The sequence below is a fragment of the Lathyrus oleraceus genome, chromosome 5 (genome assembly GCF_024323335.1).
Source record: "Lathyrus oleraceus cultivar Zhongwan6 chromosome 5, CAAS_Psat_ZW6_1.0, whole genome shotgun sequence".
Lineage (NCBI taxonomy): Eukaryota > Viridiplantae > Streptophyta > Magnoliopsida > Fabales > Fabaceae > Lathyrus > Lathyrus oleraceus.
In genome coordinates, this window is record NC_066583.1 from 183,454,137 (window position 1) to 183,470,261 (window position 16,125).

At 33.8% G+C, this 16,125-nt stretch overlaps 1 protein-coding gene across 1 annotated transcript; it reads right to left on the reverse strand.

Moving 5' to 3' along the window:
- Window positions 1-10,493: 10,493 nt before the first annotated feature.
- Window positions 10,494-14,602, reverse strand: LOC127082034 (probable pectinesterase/pectinesterase inhibitor 34). Its single transcript, XM_051022259.1, has 3 exons — window positions 13,290-14,602; window positions 12,634-12,770; window positions 10,494-11,447 (listed from the first exon to the last, which is right to left on the reverse strand). Exons 1-3 carry the CDS (start codon window positions 14,249-14,251, stop codon window positions 10,750-10,752), a joined length of 1,797 nt encoding a protein of 598 aa, XP_050878216.1. The 5' UTR covers window positions 14,252-14,602; the 3' UTR covers window positions 10,494-10,749.
- Window positions 14,603-16,125: the final 1,523 nt, after the last annotated feature.

Here is a 16,125-nt window from a genome sequence, read left to right on the forward strand (position 1 = left end):
AAAACTTCAGCCTTAAGGGTATACAAGTCTTGTTTCTTCACGCCTCTTAAGACTTCCTTCGACCCCTTCATGACTTTTAGAAAAAAATTCTCTCCTTGGAAAAGATATCCTTTCTTGTCGAATTCACCAAGAGAAAACAAATTTCTCTTCAAATCAGGTACATACCTGACTTCAGTCAACAACCTTATCGACTCATCATGGATCTTGAATCTCATAGGTCCAACACCTGCAATCTTATAAGCTTTATTGTTTCCAAGCAATATATATCCATCATATTGATCATATAGTTCCTCGAAAAAGTCTTTGTTTGGAGTCATGTGTCAAGTGCAACCTGAATCCATAATCCACTCTTTACTTTAGTCGCCGCTTGAAACCACAAGGACATCAGATGAGTTGAAATCATCTTGAACAATGGTTGTGTTGCCATTATCCTTACCTCAATGATCTTTCAGGCGTTCAGGGAACACTTTTCTTCTATGACCCTCCTTCTTACAGTGATAACATCACATACCAGATGTATCACCACTATAAGACTTCTACTGACTTTTACACTTCTTCTTGTCGAACTTGCCATCTCTCTTTGTGAATTTTTTCTTAACCAACAGATGTTCACCAGTCGAAGATTGTATGTGCTCATTTCGTTCATTCAAATCCTTAGAGTACAAGGATGATTGAACTTCTTCAAAGGTCAGAGACTCTCTTCCATACAAGAGAGTTTCTTTGAAGTGAGCATGTGTTCTGGGAAAAACACACAACAGTAACAACACTTGATCTTCATCCTCAATTTTTATATCTGACATTCTGGTATCAGATATGAGATGTCGAAGGTAATGTCACGACACTAATATCTGAACAATACAAACAGGATAAAAGATAAATAACAATAATACAAGTGACACAAGCAATTGTTAACCCATTTTGGTGCAAACTCACATACGTCTGGGGGCTATCAAGCCAGGAAGAAAATCCACTAAACAAAATTAGTTCAAAGACTCTCAGTAAACAACTTCAATTTACAGTCTTTTCACCTAATCTCTACTCGTGTGACTTCTATTTAAGAACTCTTAGATAAGAGACCCTACTCACTCCCCCTCAATCACAACAGTGATGTAAAAACAAATATTACAAAGAAAGAAGACACTCTTCAAGAACACATACTTGATCTTGCTTAAAAGCTTCAACCAAGTAAACACACACTCGTGCTTCAAAGCTTAGAGTGGACAAATTACAACACAAAAGTCAGTCCAATTCAATCATCAACAGGATGAATGAATGGCTCATAATACACAAGCACACACAAGACTAAAACCCTTATTCTCTCTCACTATTTCGTTCGTTTTTCTTGTGTGTTAAAACCAGGTTTTCCCTGCCCTTTAAATAGAAGCTTTTGAATGGGCTTGGACATCATAAAACCCTAAATCTATTTTCCTTTCGTATCTTCTTACTGCTTGAATGGCGTGTTCAATCTCCACATCAATCACACATAAATTAGCATGAAAAGCGCAATCACAAAATACATAACATTCAGACTGATGTTCTGTATACACATGTCTTGACATCGGGTCTGACATCTCAGCTAAATCCTGCACAACCATATTTAAACACCCTGCAGGAAACTGATATCTCATGTCAAGACAACACTTATGACAACTTGTGAAAACTCTAGGTTTTACCAAAATTGATACCAACACGTAGAACCAACAATATCGATATTTTAAGGATCAAGAATCAGCTTTTTAAACATACCCAACTACTCATCCAGAACTTTGTCTTTACTTATCTTGAATGAATACAGAGCTTGCTTCAGGTAGAGGCGATTGACCAATGATTTGGTCATGTACAAACTTTCGAGTTTCTCCCAAAGACCCGACACCATCGTCTCCTTCAAAACCTGTCTGTAAGACCCTAATTTTGACCCTAAGATCCCTCATGGCATCATATCATTGCTCAGTGCATTGCCTCAAGGATCATAGTTTGTTTAGCTCCTTAACCCTAGGGTTGGGATTTGTGTCAGTGGTTTGAGACCACCAAGCATGCTTGTATTGTATATTTTTGCTTTTCTTATTTTGATTACTAACCAAAAGCACAAAAATATGTCACTAACTCTTTTTGTTTTGAAGCTTAAGTGATCATGTGTTCCAATGCTCCTAAGAGGCTCCTAAGCTCAATGAAGTGGCTAGATGAAGATGAGAACAAGCATGACAATGGTCCACAAATCTCCTAATCGTCATATATGTCTCCCAAGCATCTCAATTTTCCAATTTGATCAAGATAACCCAAAGGACTTGAGGATTGTTTCCCAAGGATACCCTAATTCAACTGTGCTTTGACTGTGCCTTGCCCATGAAGCAACCTCAACCTATGATCAAATTCAATCAATGGAAGTTCTTTCATTCATCATTTTATGAATATATGACCCTATGTTAGGCCCCTCAACCATTCATTCATCAAGATTGGAAGTTTGGCCTTGAGAAGTTGACCAGTCAAGTCATTTGACTAAACTGAAGATCACTGAGATACAACTTTTAATGTGTTTGTCAAATGAAGATGACCTCAAGATAAACAATGTTCTTAAGAACCATATGAACAACTTTCATGTTCATAAAAAATCCATTTGAAACTTGTAAGGTCATCATTCATTTCAAAACATTATAGGTCATTTTGACTAAAACCCTAATTTTGGGTCAAATTCCCAAGGACCTAACTTCCTTAATTTTTATGATTTTGATGTGATACCAAATGCATTGGAAAGCTTAAGATGTATAATTAAAATGTTATGTTGGACAAAATTTCATAATCCTAAAAGAAATACATGTGATAATACAAAACATTATAGGTCACTTTGGACCTAAGTCATTGAATTTGAAAAATGCCCAACTTCAAATGCCCATAACTTTCTCATGAAAAATCCAAATGATGCAAAATTTGAGTCTAAATTTATCATATTGAAAAGATCTACAACTTTGTTGTTATAGGTTTTTGCATTTGAAGCTTGCATCATTGAAACAGAAGGGCTTGAAGAGGCTTGCTTTTGATGAAATTTTTCAAAAGGTGACTTAGACATGTTTTGTGCCCAAACTTTCACAGCCAGTTTTCACTCGTTTCCAATTGCCAAATTAATTTTTTACAAACATGACTTTTGTTCCTTATTTCAAGAGATTTCCAACCATTACTCACATTACTTTTTTGGACTTTCCATGTGTGAGTTTCGAATAGTTCATTCTTTATGTCCATTTTGGCATTTCATGATATAACTTGATGTGCAAGCTTGTGTGGTTCATTATGCACATCCAATTCATTTCCAGTTGACCTCAGCATGGTGTATCACCCATCATTAGGCCTTACATGCGCCTGTACAGGCCCATGCAAGGAGAATTCAAATCCCATACACACGAGGGAACCATGCCTTGCAACCCTCTTCGGCTATAAATAGGAGCTCAATATCCTTCATTTCACAACCAAGTGGAGATCTGAATTACTGCTGAATTGAAATCTCAACCCTCACTAAAGGAATTTTCAGTTTTCTCTTTCTCTTTCGAGCTTGAAATTCAACATCATTAGTTGATTTTCAAAGCTCAATTCCTTAACCTATCATCTCCATCACACTTCCAGAGCAAAAACAGATCAAGATCTTGAAGAATTCGTGGCATTTGAAGCTTCATTTCAGAGGTAGAACCTAAAACTTTTTTGATTTAGATCTTGCAATTCAATATGATTTTCTTTGGTTTATGAGGTTCTCTGAAGTCCTCATACTTGAGGCAGGTCAGTGGTGGTCTTAATTGTTCAAATTGTGCCATTTCAGTTGACACACCATGATCTTCCATCTCACATTTCTCTCTAAATAGGAAGAGTGAGGATGATCCATGGTTACAGTGGTGATGTACATCACCTGAGCTTCATTTTGATGTTCTTACATTTCATTTTCATTACAAAAAAATTTCCTGTGCGTGGTGGCCAGAGATTGTTGGATCACCGGAGAAGAAGGTGTTTTCCACCGCCTGCACCACGTGTGCATCTTCAGAACCATTGGATCATGCTTCCATGTTATAATCTTGACCATCCAATGTGTTTCCTTATTTTAATGCAATGTATTGCGCGCTTGACTCAAGTGTATCATGTATCCGCGCCTCTGAGCCTTTGATCCCTTGCCACGTCAATTAATGAAATGATCTGATGGCGCTGGATTTTCCTATTATTCCTATTTTCTTTTAATTTCAGTTAATTCCTTTTATTTTCAAAAATTCATAAATATTTTATTTGAAGTCACAAAAATATGAGACCAATGCCAAAAAATTTCTTGAAAAATCTAGTTTCATATTTTGATTTTTAATTATTTTTGTGACTTCATTTAATATTTTTTGTGAATTATTTGATTTTTAATAGTTTTAATTCATTCTTAATTACTTTCTGATATTTATAAAATCCAAAAATATTTTCCTAACACATATGGATCATGATAAGTCAATGGAAAATAGTCTCATCAATTTCTTATTTGATTTGAGATTTATTTGAGATTTTAATTCATATTGTGTTATTTTTTATTGTTTTTAATTATTTTAAAATAGTTTCTGATTTCAAAAATTGTTGAGAAAATTTGTCAAAGTTTGTTTAACCATGTTAGACATATGAGAATTTAATTGGACTTGTTGAAGTTGATTTGAATTAAATTTGAGGTTTGACCATATTTTGATTATTTTATTTTGCATTTATTTTTAATTCAAAAATTACCAAAAAATTATGTTTAACTTGTTGACTTGTAATCTTCACTTCTTTTCTGTTTGGCATTGATTGATGATGACTTGGTTCACATTTGATCAATTGAATTTGATACTTGAATTCTCTTTCCATTCATTTCATCTTCATCCCTTTCTTTTTATTTTGGCCGATGAGTTAATGTCTTATGGTTGGTCTTGACAAATGAGAGGTTTAATCTTCTTTGATTCAAACCAAACTCAACTTGATCCAAGATCAAGTGAGTTGTTTTGTGTCCAAGATAGGTTGCTTCTTGGTCAAGCAAAAAACCTAAAGTCCATACAAGGTCTCTCTCCCTTTTGTTTTGGCATGGTAAGTTTTTGGAGCTTGGCTTACTAGTCATGATCTCTAACTTGTGTTTATTTACCTATAGTTTTATTGACCGACCTCAGATAGGTGTGCCTACTACATTAGTCCACTTACGATTGCTTAACATAACGCTACATTGTCTTATGACTAACTAACATAACTTCACTAATTACTAACTTTAATTTGAGCATTTAATTTCTTGCCCTTTACTTTTAATGCCATTTATTTCTTGCTCATTTATTCATATTGCTTTCCATTTTGCTCACTTGAGCACATATTTTATGTTTATGCCATTTTCCTTTTGTTCATTTGAGCTCATTATTGTATATAAATATATTGTTTCCTTGTGGTTGTTTTGTCTTTGTTTTGTGTGAACCTAATGCAAAAAGGAGAAAGGACTTAGAATTAGGATATACCCATGCTTAAAGGAGTTCAAGAGCAACTAGGCCTCATGCCTTTAGAATGCTAAATTTCAAAGTTGACTTTAAAGGACTTCCCATCTAAACCCATTCTTTGTCCATTCCTCTTATTGTGTTGTGAATTTTTTGATGTTTGCTCTTGTGGGATAGGGATTCCATCTTGAGATAGTAAAGAGGACCATTGTCATGAGTGGCCAAGTTAAGAGAGACAAGCCAAATGGAGATCCTAGGAGCTTGAATCCAAATTGTTTGATTGCTTGTGTGTTTGCTAAGTCCAAAGGAAAGGAGCATCTTGAATCATCTCTATGATTTCAAGAAAAGGAACTCCAAGGGTTTATCTTTTCCCTCTTATCTTTGCATGCTTTAGGACTAGCCCTTCTCTTCTTCTCCCCACTCTAACCAAGCCAAAATCTTTTCTTTCAAACTATGACATTGTTTCAAATTAGAAACCTAGGCCTTATGCCTTTGATTTTTCAAAACTCTTTTCATCAATACTCATTGTGAATAAATCTTAATCCAACTTTGACTTCATTTTGTAAATAAACCTAACTTGTAAATATAACTCTCTTCAAGTTGTTTTTGTGGTTCCAATGACCATCTTTGTTAAAACTTTTCAAAAACATTAGTCATAGGTTTGAGTTATCATAGTGGTTGATGTAAATCTCACCTCATCCTTAGTGATTGGATTATAAGTCTTCTATACTTATTATAGGGTTAACCCCTCACTAGTATGTTGAAGCTCTCCTCACATGGTGGATTGTTGGTTTAGGTTGAGTTTTCTCCCTTTGATAACAAAATACCTTAAGGCTTTTGGTCAAATCAATTCACCAATCTTTGTGATTTTTACCCCGAACTACGAGGTTTTGATCCTACCTTTGTGATGGTACGTAGGCAATGGATTCATCCATTCAAACAACAAAATTTGTAAATATAATATATTCTCTTCTCATCCCTCCAATCTTTTTGCACAAATATTTTCACAAATACCAACCTACAACACATATTTTTAAAAAGGGTTCCCTTAGAGTACTAAGGATGTTTTGGGTGCGTAAAACCTTCTCATTTCATAACCAACCCCCTTACCCAGATCTCTGACATTTTTATTAGTTTTTGATTTGATAAAATTTCTTACTTGGCTTTTGTTCGCTTTTTAGCCTTTCCTTTGGACAAATAAAAGTGCGGTGGCGACTCGAATTGTATGTTTACTTTTGGTTTAGTCAATAAACCTAAAGGTAACGAAAACCCCGCTACACTGTCGAAGAACCTTATCACCAAGGCTCAATAAGATGGCGATATGAGCTTTCTCTACCATAGTCATTTTTTCTTTATTCTTTAATGTGGCATCCATGGTTGCGACTCCCTTCAACACTTATAAACAACCCCGTTGAACCAGTAGGACTTTCATCTTCAAGCGCCATAGATCAAAATCGCTCACTCCAGTGAATTTTTCAATCTCATACTTTATTGACGACATCTTATCCATGCTCACTGCACCAATTTGTTGTGAAAACGATGTCAAAATTATAAAGTATAATTGGTTTCTTGATCGGTAAGAAACCCACAAGGGTTGAAAAAGAAGAAAACAATAAGAATACAATGAAATTGGTTATAAATTGCTATTATTTACTTTCTCTTTGGGAAAAAATTACAAGTGTTACAAAATAGAAAATAACCTCTCTGATCCTAATTAGGATTTGCATTGTGCAATAATGAGAGACTAGTATGCTATTTATAAGAAAACTAACATACTAAACTAATGGGCTTTTACACATACGTCCATTACACAAGTTAATTTAGAGAACAAGCTAACTTAAATAATTGAGCATAACAAACAGGCCCAATTCGGCATTGCTAATAATCCTAGCATACTTCGACTACAACATGTGAAAAGACTTCGACGGTATGCTAAGGTCCTGTCGAATTGTCAAACCGAAGCTACCTTTCGACCATACTAGAGTTCGATCCAATATCTCACATAATTGATTTTTGTGTTTTTATTGACACTTTTGGTAATGGTGTGAAAATTGATTTCTTGCTTGATGATAAGATACTCTTATGAAAGTGTTTGACAATGACATTAAGTCTTTGTTAGATCGGTGGTGTACTTTTGTTACTTTTGGCGGTGTATATATGTGGCTTTGCAGCCACTACGTTCCTATGTGGTGTTAATTTCATTCGTATTCCAACTACTGTTATGACACATGCCTTTTGCTTCTCTTATTTGTATTTCTTTTCATGATGTATATCAATTAGGTTTATCATGTTGTGTTATGTTGATGGTTCTGGTTTATGCTACATATGTTATCCCTTTCCATATTCGTTATATTATGTGTATTATGTTCTTAGGTCAATTCTTCAGTTGGTGGCAAAACTAGGATAAATCACCCCCTTGGGAAGAACCTGGTCGGTGTTTCTTTTACCAACCTCAAGGCGTGCTTATAGACACATACATTAAATATATTACCAGACAAGGAACTAACATCAAGGTTTTCATAAGTTATAAAGTATAGGCTCCTTAGGGATGCAAATTTTTTTGAGTGGTAAGAGAAAAATATGCAGGCTTTGATGGAGATCTATACAAGCAAACAAAGAAAGTTACAGTGAGGAAGTTGGAAATGACAATGTTGAAAGAGCAGAAGAAAATGATAGTCACTAAATTTTAGTTATTTTTTTACACATAATTAACACTTTGCAGAGTTTTTAACCTCCGAAAATAAAACCTATCAAAAATACCATTTTTTTAATACATATGGTGGCTCAGTTTATTAACTAATGTACTGTCACGCCATGTAGCCAAAATTAACGTTTTTTTTCCAGAATTTTTAATGGCAAAGACCTTTTTGTGTAACAGAACAATTCTTAAGAGACTAGTTGTTTTCCAGTGTTTTTGATAAACAATCATTTAATTTTGAATAATTGCTTGCAGGATCAAACCAGCAAATCCTAAGGCATTTTTGTACATATTTTCTAAAAAACAATCTCTCGACTGTTGTTATAGGCTAAAACAGAGTGTTTAATAAAGTAAACAAAACTAAAAAGATAAACAAAGAGATTGTTGGTTTCGACTATGTCAAAATTCAAAATAAACTGAAAAAGTAATAAATTTAAGACAAAGTAAAGGAAAAATAAAAGTCGATTCAATTAAGTAAAGAAAAATTGGTGTACAAAATCATACATTTTCCTCACAGACTCGTTTCTCACTCTGACTTGGGTACTTTGAGGTCTATAGAGATTTTATAATGATATTGTCACGTGATTCATAACGCTAGAACCATTATATATACTAATGTAAAAATAACGGTCTACAACGACTATTTTCCTACTGTGCGACACATAATCTCCTGTGAAGTTTCCAATCTTCTACCATGTTTTCACGTGTCTTCGACATTTAGATAAGATTAAAAATCCGTTATTCAATCTAATCCTTTTACTTTGCCTAAACTATCACAACTGATGACTCAACTTGTCGAGTTTTGGGGAGAAGCAATCTTAACACTTGAAAAAATCTTCGGTCAAAAACTCATCGTCAAATATGTGGAACTCTACATTTATGACCGAACATTGACCTTGTCGCTCATGTCATCATATGTTCTCGTTCAACTAAATATCATCTTAGTTAGTGTCGTATCCTATTCATCAAACTTTGCACATGAAGAATTTCTAACTAACACCAATATATAATATTTTTAATTAAAAAACCAAAACAAAACATTAAATTAAATTAAAATAAAAAACTTTACGATTAATTATGCTATTAATTTATGACTAGTACTTGCATTTAATTTAATTTGGAGAGAGACTAAGATCAGGCAAAGAAATGCAAGTATTACACTTATTATCTTTATTATTTAAATCAATTATTATGAGTAATAACAATTATATGGGCTCAAACACGTAAAATTTAATATATATATATATATATATATATATATATATATATATATATTATATATATATATATATATATATATATAATAAATAATATAAATATTTTTTTAATAATTTTAGTTTTTCCCCTTTCTTCACCCACTAATGAGGGATGATTTAAGGGTCAAAATTTTGATCTAAAATTACCCTTTAAGTTATTTTTCTTTTCTTTTCCATTTAAATAAGTGATTTTAAATATATTTTTAATTTTTTTTCGTAATTCGTCGTCTTAGTGTGACATTGTGTTGGTCATCGTCTTATTGTGACGTTATTTTATTTTCCTGTCTTGGTGCAGTGTTTGTTTTGTTCAGATTGACGTATTAGTTTTAACTCAATGCATATTCAATCAATGATTTTAATTTCTTAAACGCTACGGAGACATGGGTATTCCGAACATTTCAATTTCGTTATATTTGTAGACTTTGTCACATTTGTAAATATTTTGCCGTTATATACTATTAACATGAGTTTTATGAGTTTGTTCGCATATTTATCCTTTTTAATTTATAGTGATTTTGAATTTATATTACGAGATGTATTATATAATTTGAATGAATGAATCAAAACATATTGAATGTAAAAATATTTAAGTATTTTTTATTTTACCATTTTATGCCATAAATTTACATTATTAATAATAATAATAATAATTAATAATAATAATAGTAGTTTTATAATTAATAAGTTTTTCCTTAAAATCAACATTGTATGAATAAATATTGAGTGAATTAGTGCATATTAAATAAAATCAATTAGAAAAATTTAATAAATAATTTTAAATTTAAATATTTTATATTAAATTTTATTTAAAATTTGCTTTAGGCACATACATATAATTTTATATGATTAAAGATAAAAAAAAAACATTTGATATACTGAGGTAAATGTAATTTTGAAATTGAATCATTTTGCAGTTTTCCAGCTTCACAATGTTTGATCTTAATTGCACAACTAAAAAAATATGTAATTTTTTAACATTTCTAATTTTGTGCGTGAGTAGTTGACAACAGCAAAAATCTGAATCTGTATATTTATACATGTACATTTAGTTATGCTTGTGTTGTGAAGGATTAAAAAAAACAAAGGTTAGATAAAAGCCATATATAATATCAAACACTGTTTACAACTTATATTTCTCATTTTTTCAAATAAACTTATACTTGTCATCATTATCATTGATAGAAAAAAAATATATATATGCCGTTTGGTACAATTACCAAACAAAGTATGTACTATAAATTATATAGGTAAATCAAATTAAATCAGTACTTTAAACCGTGAAATAAGATTTAGAATTGAAAGGTACATCTATCTATAGGTGGAGGAGAATAGATTTTAGATTTTAGGTGTTTAAGCCAGCTACATATGCCACTCCCGTAGACGGCAACCATGTCGAGCCTGATATGAACTGAGCCACCGTGAATCTATTAGCTTCCACGGTGGATGTAATAACCCGATACCCAGGCCAACTTACCCGTTGCCCAATAGCTCCACCCGGTCCATAATTCATGTATTCACCATAGTACAAGGTGTCTAAAGCAAAAGTTGTATTCCATTCTAACCACCCACGTGGATTTAAATGATCCCCCATGTATGATAACATGTACACTGTTCTAGAGTATAGTTTCCATGGACGGCCCAGATATGTTGTGAAGTTTCCCTTGGATGCTTCTAGATCTTGTGTGGCTAGGATTCTACAGTTGTGGATGGATATACCCGTGTTCTGATTCGGGTCTTTTCTGTTTTGAGCTGTGATGGTGTTTTTCTGTTGCGCCATGGGCTTTCGCGCGTAGAGGCTGCAGTTTTGGAAAACAACTGCAGCGTTGCCGAATATGAAATCCACGGTACCGTAAATGTCACATTCGCGGTAGAATTGACGATTTGAATGTGCATACATTGTGTCTTGGTATCCGATGACGTTGCATCGGTAGACCACCGCGTGGTCTGATCCGACACGGAGGGCCACCGCTTGGTGCTTTGATGGCCCGGCGTAGTTCTCGAATGTCATGTCTCTTGCAATGAAACCTGGACCACTAGCAGCTGCAAAATAAAATCCCATATAAGATTACATAATACGATGATTTGTGCATCTTTAATGAACTTATTATAAGTGGTTGAAATGGAAGTATCGATAGTGGCATTGTTTTTAGGAATTAGGAAATTTCTGTTATTATTATTATTGATTATTGATTTATTATATAGTGCCGGTGCCGGACAAGAACATGTTATTGTTTTTCAGCGGGATAAGCAATGCATGACCCACTCACAATAATTTGGTTTCGGCTACTTTAAATTGGAGCCATTAGTTTTTATTTTCAATTGAATTATTGGTAGCATAATAAAAAGTTCACCTGACAATGTGTTTGTCTCATTGCCAAATTTTCTCATTAGACTATTATGCAACTGGGGAAATAAGGATAAGAATAAAGGAAACCTTGGTAGTTTTTTTAATTATAAATAAATAAACTAAAAAAAATTGATCAAAAAATAAAAATGCAAATAAAAATATAATAACGTGTCATGATAATGCTGAAGTAGAATTCACTAAGAGAGGTAAGGAAAGTGGGCCAGGTTTGAATAATTTTAGTGCTATGTTTGGCTTAGCTTTTTTTTTGTCAGCTTCTCTTCTCAGTAAAAGAAGAAGTTGGACCAAACATATGATCAAGTATAAATGTCTAAAAATAATTATAAATAAACTACAAATATAAATGTTTTTTTGTTTTTTTAAATGTTTATGTCACACTACTTTTCTATGAAAAAATATATAAGCAAAAACTAATCACAATTGTCAGACAACTTTTTATTTTATTTTTAAAGTTCTTTTTGTTAGCTTTTAATGTTAAAGTAGCTTTCGAATTCAATAAAAGCTAAGTTAAGATTTATAATTCTCATGACTTAGATTCATGATATTAATTAACAATGAATTTTCACTTGGTACAGTAATATTTTTATTTTAAAATTTGATATACAGTTGGAGTAGTAGACATGTGAGTAAACAGCAAGGAATCTTGAAATATGACAATGTGGTCTACAATAGCAGCTTGTACGGAGTTTACCTCGTTTTGTGCATGGTTTTGAACTTTAGTTTCGTGTTTTTTTTTTCTCCTTCCCTTAATTGTTTTAACAATAAAAGGCCAAAATATATCTTTATAATAAATAAATTATTTTTCTATGTTATGTTAGGATTTAAATACCATAGAAAAAAGAAAACGGTAGGAAAATTTACCAAAGGAAGCAGTGTGAAATGTGGTCAAGTTTTGCATAACATTTTTGCCCCCTGTGATCACTGTCTTTCCCTTTCCGTCCCCCATGATCATAACATTAGTCTTCTTCCTTCCGATCTTTAAATTGTCTTCTTCATACCTGAAATGTAATTTTGCATTAATTAAAAATATTATTAGTACTTTTTCTTTATCTATAATTGTAAAATTGTCAACGTCGCACCAAACACGCTTATCTTTCATATAGTAGTACTATTCTATTTAATCAATTACTACACCATCACAACCTAATTAATTAGTAATTAATTAAGAAAAACACAATAACCTTTTGTTCGATAGATCCATGTAAACATTTGTAATGTCACTAATCACATGATTACAGTTATTGTTACATGAATGGTCATCATTGTCAGCAAGTCAATGACACATTCCACTAATAAATAGTAGAAAAATAATTTTTTTTCATGTGTATCCATATCCAAACACTTAATTGATTAATCCGATTCGGATGTGAATTTTAACGTTAAATAACTTTGTCTCTCCATCATTTGCAGGGTTTCAACCGTAATACTCAGTATCAAATCTAACCTCAGTTGTCATTAGGCAGTAATTTTTAACTAAATTAAAATAATGATTAGAAAATTAATAAATGTTAATTTACCTTCCTTGTCTGATATAGATAATGAAGCGTCGGTTACCGTATTCAGGTATCATCTTAAGAGCTTCCGATATGGTTTTTACCGTTCCGTTACCATCTTTAGAAACTATCACATCAGCCTGTAACGCCGACACCGGCAAGCCCAACAATCTTCTCTCTCGTTTTCGCAACCATATCGGAAAATCATTTTCTGGCATTGTCATTAACCGTCTCTTATTATGTATAGGAACACCGGCGAAATCATCTCCAGCGCCGGAGTTAGAGAAAATGGCTAAACAATTACTCACTAGCTCCGACAAGTCCTTTATGTTATTCGCCATCTGATCTTTTACGTTACCGGAAGTGTCGGTAAAACCTTCAGCGCACGTGTCTTGGTTGGTAAGTGCTGCGCTTAGCCACGTGAGTACATCGTCGGTGGAGGATGAGGTAAGAGGCTTAGCGGCGCCTTTGGAGGAGGAGGAAGGTACGACGGAGGTTAATGCGCGAGTGAGAGCGTCAATGGAGTCGTCGAGAAGTTCGAGACAGTCTTGGTAAGCGGCGCGGATGCGAGGGTTCATGCCAACGGTGGAAGAGATAGAGGCGGAGGAATAGAGAGCTTTGGAGAGATGCTGTAGCGTCATGTTGAGCGAAATGTGGATAAGGTCTTTCTCTGTCGCGATTGTGGATCCGGGGTAATCGAGAAGAGAAGTTTCACAGAGCGAAGGGAAACGAGTTTTGCTACATGTTCGAGAGATCGCTTGTGTTGGATTACTTCGGAGAGATGGATTTTTCGGTTGGTTTTCACGGCGGTAGTGGATTCGAGTGAGCATTGCAGCGGAAACAGCCGAGGCAACGATGAGCAAGACAGTGAGGAGTGAGAGGAAAATGATTTTCTTCTTTGAAGAAGATCTTGCTTTGGGATGAATTATAGGTTCGGAGGGTGTGGAACCACCAGGGTCGGATAATCCTAGCCTGCCGTAGTCCATTCTGTTTTTTTTGTGTGTGTGACTGAAAGAGAGAAGTAATAGAAGTACTAGTAGTAGTTTGATTAATTATGCAGTTTGTTGTGATGAGTAATGAGTAATGAATGATACCTTTTTATATAAACGATAAACGACGGTGCTTAGTTAGTATATACAGTGAAAAAAGAGTGTAATGTTCTAATGTGTGTTTTTAGTGAGGTTGGTGTGAAGTCGATGTCGACTCTGGAGTCAGGAATGAGCTGGCTGCTACTACTTTGAGACTTTCACTCCCACAACTTCTGCCCACTGAACTCAAAACTCATTATGGATTGGGGGCTTCTTGTTTCTATTTCTGTTTTTATATGTTGCTAATGCCACTTGCTTTTGCTTGTTTTCATTATTATTACAAATATATGAGATCAAATGTGACGTGAGGATGAAGAAATTTGGGTCATGTTAAGTTAAGCTTTATTAGTTGATCTATGGACAAAAAGGGTGGACCATACTGCATGATCATCTTAATTAATTGGATTAAGCTAATACAATATTGACTCACTTCCTTCTCTCATTCTATTTTTTAGTTCTACTGGGTTATCATTTCACTTTTCCACTTTTTCATCGTGTTCAAAAGGTGTCAATATTTTCTCATGCTAGTTTTCTTCATTTGAACCTAGTTTTTAGAAAAAAAAATCAACAATAACCATCATTTTTTTTAGCATTGCTCATTCCATTTTTATACGTGCATATCACATTTTTAAAATTCAAATTTTTTCTTAATGCATCTGATGAACATCTTCAAACGTACCCAAAATTATGTCATCTTTAAGTTTTATTCCAATTTAAAAAGTTTATTATCCAAAAATGCATCTCTGAAATATTCTGAGACAATAGGGATTTCAGATTCTGCTGCCTGTAAGGCTTGAGAAAGTCGGCTATGAGAACCAGACGGATGAAAACATCGAGACTGCGGAATAGATGAACCTTCAAACGAGTTATCAGCAACTCGTGCCCTAATGGTCCTCGTTACGGCTCTCTCGCGTCATACCGACGCAATTTGGGACACACACACGAGCCTAATCCGACCAGTGTTGTTTTCAGCAATTAATTGCACATGCGTTAGAAACAGAGACAAATATAAAATAACATATTCGGAGAAATTCACAAATTCCACAAAATCACTCAAATTTTTGCCCGAAATCAATCCGGAGATGCATCTCCGAAAATAACGCATAGCAAACCCATAAATGCATCTCCGGATACACCTGTAATTGTCTCAGTCATGGCATATACGTCATTTCTACCCTAACAGTCCCCAAAACCTTAATGCATGCTCTTTTAACCTATCAATTTCGTTTACACTACTACCTAATATACTTAAAACAACTAATGTATCCTAAAATACTAACTACAAATCAAAACATACAAAGAAAACAAAATTTGAAAAACTTGCCAAATGAAATTAATTGATGAGAAGAAGAACGTTATGAGATGCTGGAAAAGAGGAGAAAGAGGTTTAATGATATAAGCTTGAATAAACAGATGAGAAGTAAAATAGTTGCAGAACTCAAATGAATTTTTTTAGAACTTTTTAGAAAATGAAGAATGAGAAAGAGGGAAGGGTCTGACGCAGGATATGAAAGAAAAACGTCTGAAGATTCATCTATGAACATCCACAACTATTTGAATAAATGGTGTTTACAGATATGCATCTTTAGACGCACTCTTTACGCATATGGAGATGCGTCTCCAAACTAAATTTTGACATAATAGGGTTGTTTCTTCAATTTTGACCGAGAAATGGCTAAAATAAGTGTGTTCGGAGATGCGTCTTTGGACGCTTGGATCTCCGAACGCTTGGGGAATTATGGACTTTTCATGGTGGTGTAGGATAACACTTA

Bases quoted from the DNA above. Each gene is read 5' to 3' on its own strand.
- LOC127082034 (XM_051022259.1), bottom strand. From the start codon at position 14,251: ATGGACTACGGCAGGCTAGGATTATCCGACCCTGGTGGTTCCACACCC. The intron at 12,771-13,289 runs GTAAATTAACAT...ATTACATTTCAG, and splicing joins ATCTATATCAGACAAGGAAG to GTATGAAGAAGACAATTTAA. The intron at 11,448-12,633 runs GTAAATTTTCCT...TTTATTTTGCAG, and splicing joins ATTTCACACTGCTTCCTTTG to CTGCTAGTGGTCCAGGTTTC.